The sequence below is a fragment of the Pan troglodytes genome, chromosome 2 (genome assembly GCF_028858775.2).
Source record: "Pan troglodytes isolate AG18354 chromosome 2, NHGRI_mPanTro3-v2.0_pri, whole genome shotgun sequence".
In the NCBI taxonomy this organism is placed as follows: Eukaryota; Metazoa; Chordata; class Mammalia; order Primates; family Hominidae; genus Pan; species Pan troglodytes.
The window spans coordinates 163,492,380-163,511,040 of record NC_086015.1 but is presented as its reverse complement, the minus strand read 5'-3'; the positions used below and the strand labels follow the sequence as shown (position 1 = coordinate 163,511,040).

Below are 18,661 nucleotides of genomic sequence, written 5' to 3'. Positions count from 1 at the left end.
GTTCTTTTAATTGTGATGTTAGGGTGTCAATTTTGGATCTTTCCTGCTTTCCCTTGTGGGCATTTAGTGCTATAAATTTCCCTCTGCACACTGCTTTGAATGCGTCCCAGAGATTCTGGTATGTTGTGTCTTTGTTCTCGTTGGTTTCAAAGAACATCTTTATTTCTGCCTTCATTTCGTTATGTACCCAGCAGTCATTCAGGAGCAGGTTGTTCAGTTTCCATGTAGTTGAGCGGCTTTGAGTGAGATTCTTAATCCTGAGTTCTAGTTTGATTGCACTGTGGTCTGAGAGATAGTTTGTTATAATTTCTGTTCTTTTACATTTGCTGAGGAGAGCTTTACTTCCAAGTATGTGGTCAATTTTGGAATAGGTGTGGTGTGGTGCTGAAAAAAATGTATATTCTGTTGATTTGGGGTGGAGAGTTCTGTAGATGTCTATTAGGTCCGCTTGGTGCAGAGCTGAGTTCAATTCCTGGGTATCCTTGTTGACTTTCTGTCTCGTTGATCTGTCTAATGTTGACAGTGGGGTGTTAAAGTCTCCCATTATTAATGTGTGGGAGTCTAAGTCTCTTTGTAGGTCACTCAGGACTTGCTTTATGAATCTGGGTGCTCCTGTATTGGGTGCATAAATATTTAGGATAGTTAGCTCCTCTTGTTGAATTGATCCCTTTACCATTATGTAATGGCCTTCTTTGTCTCTTTTGATCTTTGTTGGTTTAAAGTCTGTTTTATCAGAGACTAGGATTGCAACCCCTGCCTTTTTTTGTTTTCCGTTTGCTTGGTAGATCTTCCTCCATCCTTTTATTTTGAGCCTATGTGTGTCTCTGCACGTGAGATGGGTTTCCTGAATACAGCACACTGATGGGTCTTGACTCTTTATCCAACTTGCCAGTCTGTGTCTTTTAATTGGAGAATTTAGTCCGTTTACATTTAAAGTTAATATTGTTATGTGTGAATTTGATCCTGTCATTATGATGTTAGCTGGTGATTTTGCTCGTTAGTTGATGCAGTTTCTTCCTAGTCTTGATGGTCTTTACATTTTGGCATGATTTTGCAGCGGCTGGTACCGGTTGTTCCTTTCCATATTTAGCGCTTCCTTCAGGAGCTCTTTTAGGGCAGGCCTGGTGGTGACAAAATCGGTCAGTTTCATCCCTGGGATGCAAGGCTGGCTCAACATACGCAAATCAATAAATGTAATCCAGCATATAAACAGAGCCAAAGACAAAAACCACATGATTATCTCAATAGATGCAGAAAAAGCCTTTGACAAAATTCAACGACCCTTCATGCTAAAAACTCTCAATAAATTAGGTATTGATGGGACATATTTCAAAATAATAAGAGCTATCTATGACAAACCCACAGCCAATATCATACTGAATGGGCAAAAACTGGAAGCATTCCCTTTGAAAACTGGCACAAGACAGGGATGCCCTCTCTCACCGCTCCTATTCAACATAGTGTTGGAAGTTCTGGCCAGGGCAATCAGGCAGGAGAAGGAAATAAAGGGTATTCAATTAGGAAAAGAGGAAGTCAAATTGTCCCTGTTTGCAGACGACATGATTGTTTATCTAGAAAACCCCATTGTCTCAGCCCAAAATCTCCTTAAGCTGATAAGCAACTTCAGCAAAGTCTCAGCATACAAAATCAATGTACAAAAATCACAAGCATTCTTATACACCAACAACAGACAAACAGAGAGCCAAATCATGAGTGAACTCCCATTCACAATTGCTTCAAAGAGAATAAAATACCTAGGAATCCAACTTACAAGGGATGTGAAGCACCTCTTCAAGGAGAACTACAAACCACTGCTCAAGGAAATAAAAGAGGATACAAACAAATGGAAGAACATTCCTTGCTCATGGGTAGGAAGAATCAATATCGTGAAAATGGCCATACTGCCCAAGGTAATTTACAGATTCAATGCCATCCCCATCAAGCTACCAATGACTTTCTTCACAGAATTGGAAAAAACTACTTCAAAGTTCATATGGAACCAAAAGAGAGCCCGCATCGCCAAGTCAATCCTAAGCCAAAAGAACAAAGCTGGAGGCATCACACTACCTGACTTCAAACTATACTACAAGGCTACAGTAACCAAAACAGCATGGTACTGGTACCAAAACAGAAATATAGATCAATGGAACAGAACAGAGCCCTCAGAAATAATGCCGCTTACCTACAACTATCTGATCTTTGACAAACCTGAGAAAAACAAGCAATGGGGAAAGGATTCCCTATTTAATAAATGGTGCTGGCAAAACTGGCTAGCCATATGTAGAAAGCTGAAACTGGATCCCTTCCTTACACCTTATACAAAAATCAATTCAAGATGGATTAAAGATTTAAACGTTAGACCTAAAATCATAAAAACCCTAGAAGAAAACCTAGGCATTACCATTCAGGACATAGGCGTGGGCAAGGACTTCATGTCCAAAACACCAAAAGCAATGGCAACAAAAGCCAAAATTGACAAATGGGATCTAATGAAACTAAAGAGCTTCTGCACAGCAAAAGAAACTACCATCAGAGTGAATAGGCAACCTACAACATGGGAGAAAATTTTCGCAACCTACTCATCTGACAAAGGGCTAATATCCAGAATCTACAGTGAACTCAAACAAATTTACAAGAAAAAAACAAACAACCCCATCAAAAAGTGGGCGAAGGACATGAACAGGCACTTCTCAAAAGAAGACATTTATGCAGCCAAAAAACACATGAAAAAATGCTCATCATCACTGGCCATCAGAGAAATGCAAATCAAAACCACTATGAGATATCATCTCACACCAGTTAGAATGGCAATCATTAAAAAGTCAGGAAACAACAGGTGCTGGAGAGGATGTGGAGAAATAGGAACACTTTTACACTGTTGGTGGGACTGTAAACTAGTTCAACCATTGTGGAAGTCAGTGTGGCGATTCTTCAGGGATCTAGAACTAGAAATACCATTTGACCCAGCCATCCCATTACTGGGTATATACCCAAATGACTATAAATCATGCTGCTATAAAGACACATGCACACGTATGTTTATTGCGGCATTATTCACAATAGCAAAGACTTGGAACCAACCCAAATGTCCAACAATGATAGACTGGATTAAGAAAATGTGGCACATATACACCATGGAATACTATGCAGCCATAAAAAATGATGAGTTCATATCCTTTGTAGGGACATGGATGAAATTGGAAACCATCATTCTCAGTAAACTATCGCAAGAACAAAAAACCAAACACCGCATATTCTCACTCATAGGTGGGAATTGAACAATGAGATCACATGGACACAGGAAGGGGAATATCATACTCTGGGGACTGTGGTGGGGAGGGGGGAGGGGGGAGGGATAGCATTGGGAGATATACCTAATGCTAGATGACGAGTTAGTGGGTGCAGTGCACCAGCATGGCACATGTATACATATGTAACTAACCTGCACAATGTGCACATGTACCCTAAAACTTAAAGTATAATAAAAAAAAAAAAAAAAGAATAAGGATATAAAGAAAATATATTTGTACAGCTGTCACAACGTGTTTTATTTTAAGTTTAGTGTTACTACAAGAGTCAAAAAGTTTAAAAAATTAAGAGGTTTATAAAGGAAAAAAGTTATAGTCAGCTGAAGTTAATTTGTTATTGAAGAAAGAAAAATATTTTTTAATAACTTTAGTAGCCTAAGTATACAGTGTTTATAAAATTGATAGTAGTATGCAGTAGTGTTTCAGGTCTTCACATTAACTCACCATTCACTTCCTGACTCACCCAGAACAACTTCCAAGCCTGCAAGCTCCATTCATGTAAGTGTCATGTACAGTTATACCATTTTTTATGTTTTAATGATGTATTTTATTATACCTTTTTTGTGTTTAGGTATGTTTAGGTACACTACTATTGTTGTGTGACAGTTTCCTATAGTATTCAGTAAGGTGCTTGATAGGTTTGTAGCCTAGGAGCAATAGGCTATACCATATAGTCTAGATGCTATATTATCTATATTTGTATAAGTACGCTCTATGATGTTCACATGATGAAATCACCTAATAGCCCATTTCTCAGAATGCATCCCCTTCATTAAGCAACACATGATGGCAACTAACTGGAAATAATCAAGAATTTATCCTGCCTTTGATATATATACCCCAGGGTAACCAAATAGGTAATGAGAAGATAATTCTTTTTCTAAAACTATTGCAGTTAGTAAGTGAAGAAAACATTGGAAGATTACCCATTTTGCAACCCTACTGAATTAGTAGATGTAGGCAATGATCGTCATTTATTAAAAGCATAAGAAGAGAGGCAACAGACATTAATTGCTTCCTACTGGAAGTACATGTCATAACTCTTATTTATGTAATGCTGTCCCAGCATCCATTTTGTTGTCTTGCCCCTGACTTTTGACCCACCTATTTTGAGATAGTCTCCATCTAGTTAGCATTTTATCTTCTAGATAGATAAGGCCCCATATCCCAAACTGTTTGATCACCTACTTTTAAGTGTTAGGAACCTAATAATGTAATCCCCAAGTTCCCGTGCTTATCCTTGTGCTCCCTTCAAACAACCCCACTAGGGGTTGCCAGGGGAAACCCACCTAGGTAACACCCTGCACACCAATAAAAGCCTCCACCCAAAGGTTTCACCCTCTCTCTCTTGCTCCCCACCTGCTGGTTGAGCATTCATGTTCTTGATGACACCCCACACCTTCCCATTGTCTCTGCCTTCTCACTTAGATCTATGAGTAATAAACCTAATCTTTCCACCATTCCAGTCTGAATGTTCCTCACTGTGCCACACAAAACCTAACTTAAATACCTCACTTAACAAATTACAACAGTATACAACATCACCTATGAAGTTTTCTTGCCAAAAATATGGAACCTGAATCTGATCAAGACTCTAAATCTAACTACTAATTTACAGGAAATAAAGGGGACAGAGGAAATGTTAAATAACACCATGAGAATGCAGAAGCCAAAATCCAGACTGGGAAATTTTATAGGACATATGACCCAGTTTCTTCAACAACCACAAAATTACAAGGGGAGGCCAGGCGTGGTGGCTTATGCCTGTAATCCCAGCACTTTGGGAGGCCAAAGCGGGAGGATCACTTGAGCTCAAGAGTTCAAGAGCAGCCTGGGCAACATAGACCTTATCTCTACTAAAAATAAAAATAAAAATCCCAATGTCTTGGCATGCACCTGTGGTTCCAGCTACTCAGGATGCTGAGGTGGGAGGATCACTTGAGCCCAGAGATTGAGGCTAGAGTAAGCTATTATTGCATCACTGTACTCCAGCATGGATGACAGACCAAGACATTGTCTTAAAAAAAAAAAAATTACAAGGGTAAAAAGATGTGGAAAGAGAACATAAAGATCTTACCCATCAAACATAGTGGTTGTACCTTATTTGCATCTTGATTGAAACAAACTGGAAAAAAAATGACAACTGGGAAATTTTGAACAGACTTAATGACATATTGAAGTTGGGTTTTAAAAGTCTTTGTCTTTTTAGTGATATATAGTAGTTCCTCCTTGTCTGTGGTTTTGCTTTCATGATTTTTCAGTTACCTATGGTCAACCATGATCTGAAAATATTAAAGGGAAATTCTAGAGAGAAGAATGCATAAGTTTTATATTGCACACTGTTCTGAGCAGCATGATGAAATCTCAAGCCATCCTACTTTGTTTTCCCAGGACATGAATCATCCCTTTGTCCAGCATATCCACTCTGTACACTACCCACCCGTAAATTACTTAGTAGCTGGCTTAGTTATCAGATCAACTGTCACAGTATTTCAGGGCTTGTGTTCCTTCAAGTAACCCTTTGTTTTCTTAATAATGGCCCCAAAGCACAAAAGTAGGGATGCTAGCAATTCAGTGTGCCAAAGAGAAGCCATAAAGTGCTTCCTTTAAGTGAAAAGGTGAAAGTTCTCAATTAGAAAAAGATGGTAGGCTGAGGTTGCTAACATCTATGGTAAAAATGAATCTTCTATCTATGAAATTGTGAAGGAGGAAAAATAAATCTGTTCATAGTGTTATATAGATAGTACAGTACTATCTGTGGCTTCAGGCCTCCACTGAGGGTCTTGGAACCTATCCCTGTGGACAAGAAGGGACTACTGTATACTGAAATATTTACTGATGAAATGATATGTTAGGGATTTGCTTCAAATAATCTGGGCCATGGAGAAGTGGATGGTGGTACAGAGGAGATGAGAATTAGCCATTAGTTGATAATTGTTGGAAACTGGGTAACAGGTAAATGGGGGTCTTTTATGCCAGTCATTCTCAGAGTGTGGTCATTGGCCCAGTAGCTTCAGGACCCTCTTGGAGCTTGTTAGAAATGCAAATTTTTTGACCCCAGCCCACATCTACTAAATCAGACACTCTGGGGTCGGGCCCAGGAATCCATTTTAACAATCCTAGGTAACTCTGATGCACACTGAAGTTTGAAAACCACTGCTTTGTATTATTATTCCTACTTAAGTTTATGTTTGAAATTCAAAGAAATAAAAAGTGCAAAAGAAGAAAATTAGGTTATGAATATAAGAAGCCAGATATTCACATACCTAGGAGAAGCTGATTTAGAGGCTAAGACAAGGTTGTATAATTGTGTTAATAGTTAGCATACGAGTTGGTAAGGTACTGTCAGAGAGCCAGCTGCTAATGATAAACCAAATTACAAATTTTGCTCTTCTCTTGAAACAATGGCTCTTTATTAAAATCACCTAGAGAACTTTTAAACACACATCCAGACCTACCCCCAGGAGATTCTGGATTTAATTGATTGGATCAGAGCCAGGGTTTTGGTTGTTCTTTTGTTTTAAAGTTTCTAAGATAATAATAATGTGCAGCTAGCATTGATAACAAGTATCCTAACTTTATGTGCATAAGAATTATCTCAAGAGCTTGTTAAAAGCTTCCTGTCTCTCCTCTCCAGAGATTCAGATTCAATAGCTTGGGGTAGGGTCCATGAATTTACATTTCTAATAAGCTCACACATGATATAGATGCTGCTGGCTTGCACACTTTGAGTAACATCTTAAAGTGAGAGTCTGGTCAAAGAAAGAGATAGGTAAGATAAGTAACAGTGTAGGGGAGAAAAAGTATGTCTCTTCTTCCCATCTTAGGTTCATGGATGAGGACCCTATAACGAAAGACAGATTAACAAGAAAAAAAAAGCATACAATTTTATTTAATACAAACTTTACATAACATGGGAAGCCTTCAGAAATGAAGACCCCCCCCCCTCCAAGAAACAGGGAAACCTGTGTATTTTTATGCTTAGGTTTTATTACAAATGAACAGTCATGCAAAAGTATGATTGGACAAAGAGGTTACGATCTAATGCTAATAAACTGGGGGAAATTTAGCAAAGCCTTTCTGTTTAGATTCTTCTTCTCTGAATCCCTGTGTCTTTAGAGATAAGGATGTTCCTTTCCTCCCAGTACGGGGAAGGTACCTCTCCCTTGATGAACTGACTTGCCTCGGGAGAGTGGTGAAAGAAGGTTAGAGAATGACGTTCCTGCTTCTGCTGTGTTCTCTATGTCGATGTGCCATATTTTGGAGGTAGTGTGTTCTGAGCCCCATCAAGAGGGATATTTAAAATTCATCTACCAGGGTTCTCACTGCCAGTACCACTAAATTACACCCAGGGCAGCTGTCTCATTCCCTTTTAGAGGGTAGTAATACAAATGTGAACCAAGTATCTCATGGCATATTTGGGGAAGAAAAGAGAATTAGAGTGTTAAAAAAATCTCTTTAAAAGCACAAATGATAAGTAGATCTTTTTTATTTACCAATAAAAATTATTCAGTTTACTGATTGGAAAAATACAACCCTGTCTCCCCAGTTTTATTTTAACTTTTAAGTTCAGGGGTACACATGCAGGATGTGCAGGTTTGTTACATAGATAACATGTGTGTCATGGGAGTTTGTTGTACAGATTATTTCATCACCCAGGTATTAAGCCTAGTATCCATTAGTTATTTTTCTTGATCCTCTCCTCCCTCCCACCCTCCACCCTCCAGTAGGACCCAGTGTGCATTGTTCCCCCCATGTGTCCATGTATTCTCATCATTTATCTCCCTCTTATGAATGAGAGCATGTGGTATTTGGTTTTCTGCTTTTTCTGCTCCTGTGTTTGTTTGCTAAGGATAATTTCCCTCCAACTCCATCCATGTCCCTGAGAAGGACATGACCTCATTCCTTTTTATGGCTACATAGTATTCCATGGCATATATGTACCACATTTTCGTTCTCCAGCCTGTAATCGATAGGAATTTAGGTTGATTCCATGTCTTTGTTATTGTACTGTAATGAACATATAGCTGCATGTGTCTTTATAATAGAACAATTTATATTCCTTTGGGTATATACCCAGTAATGGTATCGCTGGGCCGAATGATAGTTCTGCTTTTAGCTCTTTGAGGAATTGCCATACTGTCTTCCACAATGAACTAATTTACACTCCCACCGACAGTGTAAAACCATTCCTTTTTCTCCACAACCTCGCCAGCATCCGTTATTTTTTGACCTTTTTTTTTTTTTTTTTTTTTTTTGAGATGGAGTCTCCCTCTGTCACCCAGGCTGGAGTGCACTGGGACGATCTCTGCTCACTGCAACCTCCGCCTCGTGGGTTCAAGTGATTCTCCTGCCTCAGCCTCCCAAGTAGCTGGGATTATAGGTGCTTGCCACCATGCCTGGCTAATTTTTGTATTTTCATTAGGGACAGGGTTTCACTATGTTTGCCAGGCTGGTCTTGAACTCCTGACCTCAAGTGATCCACCCGCCTCAGGCTCCCGAAGTGCTGGGATTACAGGTGTGAGCTACTGCACTCGGCCTGACTTTTTAGTAATAGCCATTCTGACTGGTGTGAGATATGGTATTTCACTGTGGTTTTGATTTGCATTTCTCCAATGATTAGTGATGTTGAGCTTGCTTTCATATGACTGTTGGCCATATATGTCTTCTTTTGAGAAGACATCTTTTCATGTCCTTTGCCCACTTTTTAATGCGGTTGTTTGTTTTCTTGTAAATTTGTTTAATTTCCTAATAGATGCTGTATATTAGACCTTTGTCAGATGCATAGTTTGCAAAAATTTTCTCCCATTCTGTAGGTTGTCTCTTTACCCTGTTGATGGTTTCTTTTGCTATGCAGAAGTTCTTTAGTTTAATTAGATCCCATTTAACAATTTTTGTTTTTGTTGCAATTGCTTTTGGCACCTTCATCCTGAAATCTGTACCTTTGCCTATGTCCTGAGTGGTATTGCCTAGGTTTTCTTCTAAGATTTTTATAGTTTTGTGTTTTACATTTGTCTTTAATCCATCTTGAGTTAATTTTTGTATATGGTTTAAGGAAGGGGTCCAGTTTCACTTTCCTGCATATGGCTAGCCAGTTCTCCCAACACCATTTATTAAATTTGTTTATTAAATAGGGACTCCTTTCCTCATTGCTTGTTTTGTCAGGTTTGTTGAAGATCAGATAGTTGTAGGTGTGCAGTTTTATTTCTACGTTCTCTATTCTGTTCCATTGGTCTTTGTGTCTGTTCTTGTACCAGTACCTTGCTGTTTTGGTTATTGTAGCCCTGTTAGTACAGTTTGAAGTCAGGTAGTATAATGCCTCCAGCTTTGTTCTTTTTGCTTAGGATTGTCTTGGCTGTTCAGGCTCTTTTTTGGCTCCATATGAATTTTAAAATAGTTTTTTTCTAGTTTTGTGAAGAATATCAATGGTAGTTTAATGGGAATAGCATTTAATGTATACATTGCTTTGGGTAGTATGGCCATTTTCATGATATTGATTCTTCCTATCCATGAGCATGGAATGTTTTTCCATTTGTTTGTGTCCTCTATGATTTCTTTGAGCAGTGGTTTGTAGTTCTCCTTGTAGAGGTTCTTCACTTCCCTGGTTAGCTGTATTCCTAGGTATTTTATTCTTTTTGTGACAGTTGTGAATGGGAGTTCATTCATGGTTTGGCTCTCTGCTTGTCTGTTGTTGGTGTATAGGAATGCTAGTGATTTTTGCACATTGATTTTGTATCCTGAGACTTTGCTGAAGTTGATTATCAGCTTAAGAAGCTTTTGGGCTGAGATGATAGGGTTTTCTAGATGTATAATGGGATCATGTCATCTGCAAACAGGGGTAGTGTGACTTCCTGTCTTCCTATCTGAGTACCCTTATTTTTTTTTCCTTGCCTGATTGCTCTGGCCAGAACTTCCAATACTGTATTGAATAGGAGTGGTGAGAGAGGGCATCCTTGTCCTGTGCCTGTTTTCAAGGTGAATGCTTCCAGCTTTTGCCCTTTCAGTGTGATACTGGCTGTAAGTTTGTCATATATGGCTCTTATTTTGAGGTATTCTTTCAATACCTAGTTTATTGAGAGTTTTTAACATGAAGGGATGTTGAATTTTATCGGAAGCCTTTTCTGCATCTATTGAGATAATCATGTGGTTTTTGTCTTTATTTCTGTTTATGTAATGAATCACATTTATTGATTCATGTATGTTGAATCAGCCTTGTATCTGGGGATGAAGCCTACTTGATCATGGTGGATAAGCTTTTTGATGTGCTACTGGACTCACTTTGCCAGTATTTTGTTGAGGATTATTGCATTGATGGTCATCAAAGATATTGGCCTGAAGTTTTCTTTTTTTGTTGTATCTCTGCCAGGTTTTGGTATCAGGATGATGCAGACCTCATAGAATGAGTTAGGTGGATAAGCTTTTTGATGTGCTACTGGATTCACTTTGCCAGTATTTTGTTGAGGATTATTGCATTGATGGTCATCAAAGATATTGGCCTGAAGTTTTCTTTTTTTGTTGTATCTCTGCCAGGTTTTGGTATCAGGATGATGCAGACCTCATAGAATGAGTTAGGGAGGAGTGCCTCCTTTTTAATTTTTTGGAATAGTTCCAGTATGTCTCTCCAATTTTAGTAACTATTAAAGACTTATTCTCTGCTGATTAGGTTTTGATTATATTGTTTTATTACTAGAGTAATCTAAAACAGAGAGAAATAATTTTAATTTATTTCTTAATCTTTTATTTTGAGTTCAGGGGTACATGTGTAGGTTTGTTATATAGGTAACCTTGTATTATGGGGGTTTGTTATCATTAATGGGTACTGGGCTTAATACCTGGGTGATGAAATTTTAATTTTTAATGCTTACATTTAAAATAATTTTTAAATTGTAAATTAAAAATTTTTAATGTAAGAATTTAATTTAACTTTACTATCACAATATTGTTATACAGGTTGAGCATTCCTAATCTGAAAAATTCAAAAGCCAAAATACTCCAAAATCCAAAACTTTTTGAGCACGAACATGATGCTACAAGTAGAAAATTCCAACACTTGACCTCATGTGACAGGCCACAACCAAAACACTTACAAAACTTTGTTTCATGTACAAAATTATAAGAAATATATAAGATTATCTTTATGCTATGTGTATAACATATATATGAAACATAAATGAATTTCGTGTTTAGATTTGGGTCTCATTCTCAAGATATCTTCTTATGTATATGCAAATATTTCAAAATCTGAAGAAATTCAAAATTCGCTTTTGGCTCCCAAGCATTTCAGGTAAAGGATACTCAATCTTATTCCCTGAGATGTGTTTTCAGGGATAAGTTGCATGTTGCAGATTTTATTTTTGTTGGTTCATGTGGACTGTAAAGGAAATCAGTTGAATATAGGATGATGATATACTATTATCTAAACATTTCATTTTCTCCTCTTAGGATCATGCATCTGTAAGTTCTTAGATAAATATTTCTGTTTAATTTTAGTAAGACATTTCTTTCTGGCTGATTTGGTTCTTCCAGTGTTTTAAAACCATACTTTAGGCTTAGGATTGACTTAGCGATGTGGGCTCTTTTTTGGTTCCATATGAACTTTAAAGTAGTTTTTTCCAATTCTGTGAAGAAAGTCATTGGTAGCTTAATGGGGATGGCATTGAATCTATAAATTACCTTGGGCAGTATGGCCATTTTCACGATATTGATTCTTCCTACCCATGAGCATGGAATGTTCTTCCATTTGTTTGTATCCTCTTTTATTTCATTGAGCAGTGGTTTGTAGTTCTCCTTGAAGAGGTCCTTCACGTCCCTTGTAAGTTGGATTCCTAGGTATTTTATTCTCTTTGAAGCAATTGTGAATGGGAGTTCCCTCATGATTTGGCTCTCTGTTTGTCTGTTATTGGTGTATAAGAATGCTTGTGATTTTTGTACATTGGTTTTGTATCCTGAGACTTTGCTGAAGTTGCTTATCAGCTTAAGGAGATTTTGGGCTGAGACAATGGGGTTTTCTAGATATACAATCATGTCATCTGCAAAGAGGGACAATTTGACTTCCTCTTTTCCTAATTGAATACCCTTTATTTCCTTCTCCTGCCTAATTGCCCTGACCAGAACTTCCAACACTATGTTGAATAGGAGTGGTGAGAGAGGGCATCCCTGTCCTGTGCCCGTTTTCAAAGGGAATGCTTCCAGTTTTTGCCCATTCAGTATGATATTGGCTGTGGGTTTGTCATAGATAGCTCTTATTATTTTGAGATATGTCCCATCAATACCTAATTTATTGAGAGTTTTTAGCATGAAGGGTTGTTGAATTTTGTCAAAGGCCTTTTCTGCATCTGTTGAGATAATCATGTGGTTTTTGTGTTTGGTTCTGTTTATATGCTGGATTACATTTATTGATTTGCGTATATTGAACCAGCCTTGCATCCCAGGGATGAAGCCCACTTGATCATGGTGGATAAGCTTTTTGATGTGCTGCTGGATTCGGTTTGCCAGTATTTTATTGAGGATTTTTGCATCAATGTTCATCAAGGATATTGGTCTAAAATTCTCTTTTTTGGTTGTGTCTCTGCCTGGCTTCAGTATTAGGATGATGCTGGCCTCATAAAATGAGTTAGGAAGGATTCCCTCTTTTTCTATTGATTGGAATAGTTTCAGAAGGAATGGTACCAGTTCCTCCTTGTACCTCTGGTAGAATTTGGCTGTGAATCCATCTGGTCCTGGACTCCTTTTGGTTGGTAAGCTATTGATTATTGCCACAATTTCAGATCCTGTTGCTGGTCTATTCAGAGATTCAACTTCTTCCTGGTTTAGTCTTGGGAGAGTGTATGCGTCGAGGAATTTATCAATTTCTTCTAGATTTTCTAGTTTATTTGTGTAGAGGTGTTTGTAGTATTCTCTGATGGTAGTTTGTATTTCTGTGGGATCGGTGGTGATATCCCCTTTATCATTTTTTATTGCGTCTATTTGATTCTTCTCTCTTTTTTTCTTTATTAGTCTTGCTAGCGGTCTATCAGTTTTGTTGATCCTTTCAAAACACCAGCTCCTGGATTCATTAATTTTTTTGAAGGGTTTTTTTTTGTGTCTATTTCCTTCAGTTCTGCTCTGATTTTGGTTATTTCTTGCCTTCTGATAGCTTTTGAATGTGTTTGCTCTTGCTTTTCTAGTTCTTTTACTTGTGATGTTAGGGTGTCAATTTTGGATCTTTCCTGCTTTCTCTTGTGGGCATTTAGTGCTATAAATTTCCCTCTACACACTGCTTTGAATGTGTCCCAGAGATTCTGGTATGTTGTGTCTTTGTTCTCGTTGGTTTCAAAGAACATCTTTATTTCTGCCTTCATTTCGTTATGTACCCAGTAGTCATTCAGCAGCAGGTTGTTCAATCCTAAGCCAAAAGAACAAAGCTGGAGGCATCATGCTACCTGACTTCAAACTATACTACAAGGCTACAGTAACCAAAACAGCATGGTACTGGTACCAAAACAGAGATTTAGATCAATGGAACACAACAGAGCCCTCAGAAATAATGCCGCATATCTACAACTATCTGATCTTTGACAAACCTGAGAAAAACAAACAATGGGGAAAAGATTCCCTATTTAATAAATGGTGCTGGGAAAACTGGCTAGCCATATGTAGAAAGCTGAAACTGGATCCCTTCCTTACACCTTATACAAAAATTAATTCAAGATGGATTAAAGACTTAAACGTTAGACCTAAAACCATAAAAACCCTAGAAGAAAACCTAGGCATTACCATTCAGGACATAGGCATGGGCAAGGACTTCATGTCTAAAACACCAAAAGCAATGGCAACAAAAGCGAAAGTTGACAAATGGGATCTAATTAAACTAAAGAGCCTCTGCACAGCAAAAGAAACTACCATCAGAGTGAACCGGCAACCTACAAAATCGGAGAAAATTTTCACAACCTACTCATCTGACAAAGGGCTAATATCCAGAATCTACAATGAACTCAAACAAATTTACAAGAAAAAAACAAACAACCCCATCAAAAAGTGGGCAAAGGATATGAACAGACACTTCTCAAAAGAAGACATTTATGCAGCCAAAAGACACATGAAAAAATGCTCATCATCACTGGCCATCAGAGAAATGCAAATCAAAACCACAGTGAGATACCATCTCACACCAGTTAGGATGGCAATCATTAAAAAGTCAGGAATCAACAGATGCTGGAGAGGATGTGGAGAAATAGGAACACTTTTACACTGTTGGTGGGACTGTAAACTAGTTCAACCATTGTGGAAGTCAGTGTGGTGATTCCTCAGGGATATAGAACTAGAAATACCATTTGACCCAGCCATCCCATTAGTGGGTATATACCCAAAGGACTATAAATCATGCTGTTATAAAGACACATGCACACGTATGTTTATTGCGGCACTATTCACAATAGCAAAGACTTGGAACCAACCCAAATGTCCAACAATGATAGACTGGATTAAGAAAATGTGGCACATATACACCATGGAATACTACGCAGCCATAAAAAATGATGAGTTCATGTCCTTTGTAGGGACATGGATGAAATTGGAAATCATCATTCTCAGTAAACTATCGCAAGGACGAAAAACCAAACACTGCATGTTCTCACTCATAGATGGGAATTGAACAATGAGAACACATGGACACAGGAAGGGGAACATCACACTCTGGGGACTGTTGTGGGGTCGGGGGAGGGAGGAGGGATAGCATTAGGAGATATACCTAATACTAAATGACGAGTTAATGGGTGCAGCACACCAACATGGCACATGCATACATATGTAACTAACCTGCACATTATGCACATGTACCCTAAATCTTAAAGTATAATAATAATAATAAATAAATAAATAAATAAATAAATAACAAGCTGACAATGACCCTTTCTCCTGTCAGATCTCCTTTCTTAAACAAGCATGCTCAGGGCAACTGCTGGCCTAACTTGATACTTCTTGGCTGTCCTGAAAGAGCATCTTTTTCCATCAATGCCCTTGAAATTATGCACAGATTAAATAATAAAATGAATCTTTCACATATAAAAAAATAAAAATAAAAAATAAAACCATACTTTAAATTTGTAGTCCTCCCTTTTTCACAGTTTCTCTTTCTGTGAGTTCAGTTACCCTCTGTCAACTGCAGTCAGAAATGGAAATTTCCGGAAATAGAGACCACATTCACATAACTTTTACTATGGTATATTTTTATAATTGTTCTATTGTATTATTAGACATTGTTAATCTCTTACTTTCCCTAATTTATAAATTAAACTTTAACATAGGTATGTATATATAGAAAAAAACATAGGTTGCATAGGGTTTAGCACCATCTATAGTTTCAGGCTTCCACTGGGGATCCTGGGACTTATCCCCATGGTTAAGGAAGGACTGTTATATGAATGTATGGTTTTAAAATAGAAATTAAACTAAGATCTCTGTTTCTTCTACACCATGAGGATAGACTAGATTTAGAAAGAGAGAGAGAGATGCCATAAGCCTATATGTTAATATATCAAGTCTTATTTGTCATTATCAACCACTTTTAATCTTTATGTAAAATAGTATTCATGTAATGTTTCATAATTCTTGTTTGTCAAACACAAATGAATTAATTTCATTTTATCGCCCAAAGCAGGTTATTAGTATCTTTGAAGTTCCCAGTCTTCTACAGTTATTTTCAAAAGATGACTTCAAATATTATATGTATTTTTTTAATTGATTCTTCTTAATTTTCTAAAAGGAAGTTTCTAGTATTTTCATACTGCTGATGAAGCAAAGGTTATGATTTGTTCATTATCTTCTCCTTGGTGACTTTATTATTAGGCCTTTACTGAAGCCATTAAAGCAACAGTTAGTGGCTCCAAAGTTGGAGGGTGGGGAGAGTTGTAAAAGTGTCAGTGAGTGGTCGAAGAGCCTTTCAGTATTTTTATGTTATGTATGAACTTTCATTAGGAATTTTAAAGTCTTGTTTTGTAATAGCATCAATTAGTAAATCTTTATATTTTTCCGTTCCCCTAGATTTGTTGTCAAAGTGAGCCTGTAGCTAATAATAAGTATTTCTGGAAAAAAATAATGTAAAACAAACAAACAAACAAAATATATATATATGTATATATATCCAGCCGAGAGCAACAACAACAACAAAATCAAGACTGTGATTATACGCTGTAAGGCTGGAAGAATGAAAAGAGAATATGTGTATAAGCTTAGTCAAATTAATCATCCTAGCAAATAACATATGTTGCATCTGAAAAATGAAACAAGTGCATATAATACCATGTATTAAAAAGTTTGTTTTTTTCTTATGTCTTATTTATAGACACACACACAAGAATCTCTTTTGTCCTATTTAATGCTTATTGATATCTCTAGATAACTTTCTCAAACAGTTAGATAGGTTCTAGGAGAGGTTATACTTACTGCAGTCTGTTAAAAAAAAAAAAAAGAAATAGATCCAGTTTCGTGTAATTTCATGATTTAAGATGTGGGTCAGAGCTATTTTAGTTACATTGTGTGTTGAGTTTCAATTGTTTTGTGACATTCTTAAAATACTGTAATGAGAATTTTTTTTAGATGTAGAGACTATATATTAGGAATGAATAGTAAGATGTCTTTGTTTTTTCTACAGAATCTTTGTGTTTACCTATTAAGTATTATTACTTAAAAGGAATAGTAAACATTGAGATGATGTGGGTTTTTTACAGTTCTTGAGATATTTCATACACTGTTTTAGCATGATGTTCTACTGTGGACTTTAACAATTACATCTGTATTTTCCATTCAGTACACTATAATTTTATTAAGAAAAATACTTTAATAATTCCAGAATAGACATTCTTTTAAAAATGATCTTATTATGTTGTCATGTGCCTGATTTAAAACTTCCTAAAAATTTTTTTTCAGTAAGTCCATCTTTTTCTTGTTTTTTCTCCCCCAGTGGTCATATGCATTAGAAAAACCCAACACTGGCAGCATATTTAATATTGCATGGTCTATCGATGGCACTCAGATTGCTGGAGCCTGTGGAAATGGACATGTTGTTTTTGCACATGTGGTGGAACAACATTGGGAGTGGAAGAATTTTCAAGTAACATTAACTAAAAGAAGGGCCATGCAGGTATGATTATGTTCCAAGGTTGATTAAACCTGCTTCTTTTCATATTAGTTAACTGTAGAGAATATGGAATTATCTTCATTAATTATATTTAGTCAAGCTTATAAAAATTCAGTCACATTAGAAATATTTTAACTATTCCATTAGTCACTTTCTCTGACATAAAAACCTTTCACAGATATAGAACCTGAATGCCCAAAGCTACTTCAGTTATGCATTTAGGACAAATACAGTGAAATTGGAAACCTTGAGGAAATATGTGGATTCAGTGAGGGAAGGAGAGAAAAAGCTGTAACAAACAGGAGCATGTTGGATTTGACTCCTGGAGCTGAATCCAAGGCAGGCCTAATCTGCCAGTTACTGACAGAGTTAATTGTTTTACTTATTTGTAATTGGATGAACTTATTTAACCTGATTTTTTTTTAATTTTATTTTAAGAATTACCTAAGGAGAGTCAAAATGGGAAAATGGTATAGGAAGTTCTTATTGGGAATTAGGAAGTGTAGGGGAAGAAAAATATCTCTACCCATCCTAGGCTCATGATTGAGGTCCCTATAACAAAAGATATATTAATAAGAAAAAAGCATATAAATTGATTTAATGTAAGTTTTACATGACACTGGAGCCTTCCTGAGGAAATGTAGACCTGAAGAAACAGTTAAGCCTGTGTGCTTTTACGCTACATTTGATGAAGAGTAGACAGTTGTGGCGATACACAATAGGGCAAAAAAAGTATGATCTAGTGGTAATAAGCTGGGGGAAATTTAGTAAGACCTGTGTGTTTAGATTCTTCTCTGTGTCCCTGTGTCTTCAGAAATAAGGATATAACTTTCCTCTGGGTATAGGGAGGGCACCTCTCACATGAGAGTCTTATGACCTGCTTCAGAAAAAGGTCAGAAAATCCTTTCTAGGTTTTATGACCTGTATTAGGGAAGAAGAGTAGGGGAAGGTCAGACTGACCTCCTGCTGCTCTTGTTTTATCAAATTCCTTTAGCTTAAAATATTCAGTATGCCATAGTGCCATATTTTGGTATAGTGTATCCTCAGTCCCATCAGAAGAAAATTTTGAAGTGAAATATTTTGTAGGTTAATACAAGAAGGTTGGGATGTGGCAGTGGGAAGTGGGGAGAAATGTTTTACAGGTCAAAGGACACAGTGGGAGGGCACAAGTATCTTCATGGCTCACCTTTGTCTCTCCTTCAGGGCCTCTAGCCCAGTGCCTTGCCTTTAATATATT

General features: G+C 37.1%; 1 protein-coding gene across 6 annotated transcripts in view; it reads left to right on the top strand.

The window, feature by feature from the left end:
• Positions 1 to 18,661, top strand: part of IFT80 (intraflagellar transport 80) — a 146,980-nt gene that overhangs the window by 67,081 nt on the left and 61,238 nt on the right. For 5 of the 6 annotated variants that reach the window (XM_063805243.1, XM_054680287.2, XM_063805244.1 and 2 more), the window contains 1 exon segment: positions 17,248 to 17,427. The exons of the other annotated variant lie outside the window; for it this stretch is intronic. In XM_063805243.1, coding sequence (XP_063661313.1) covers positions 17,248 to 17,427 — 180 coding nt within the window. 6 annotated transcript variants of the gene reach the window in all.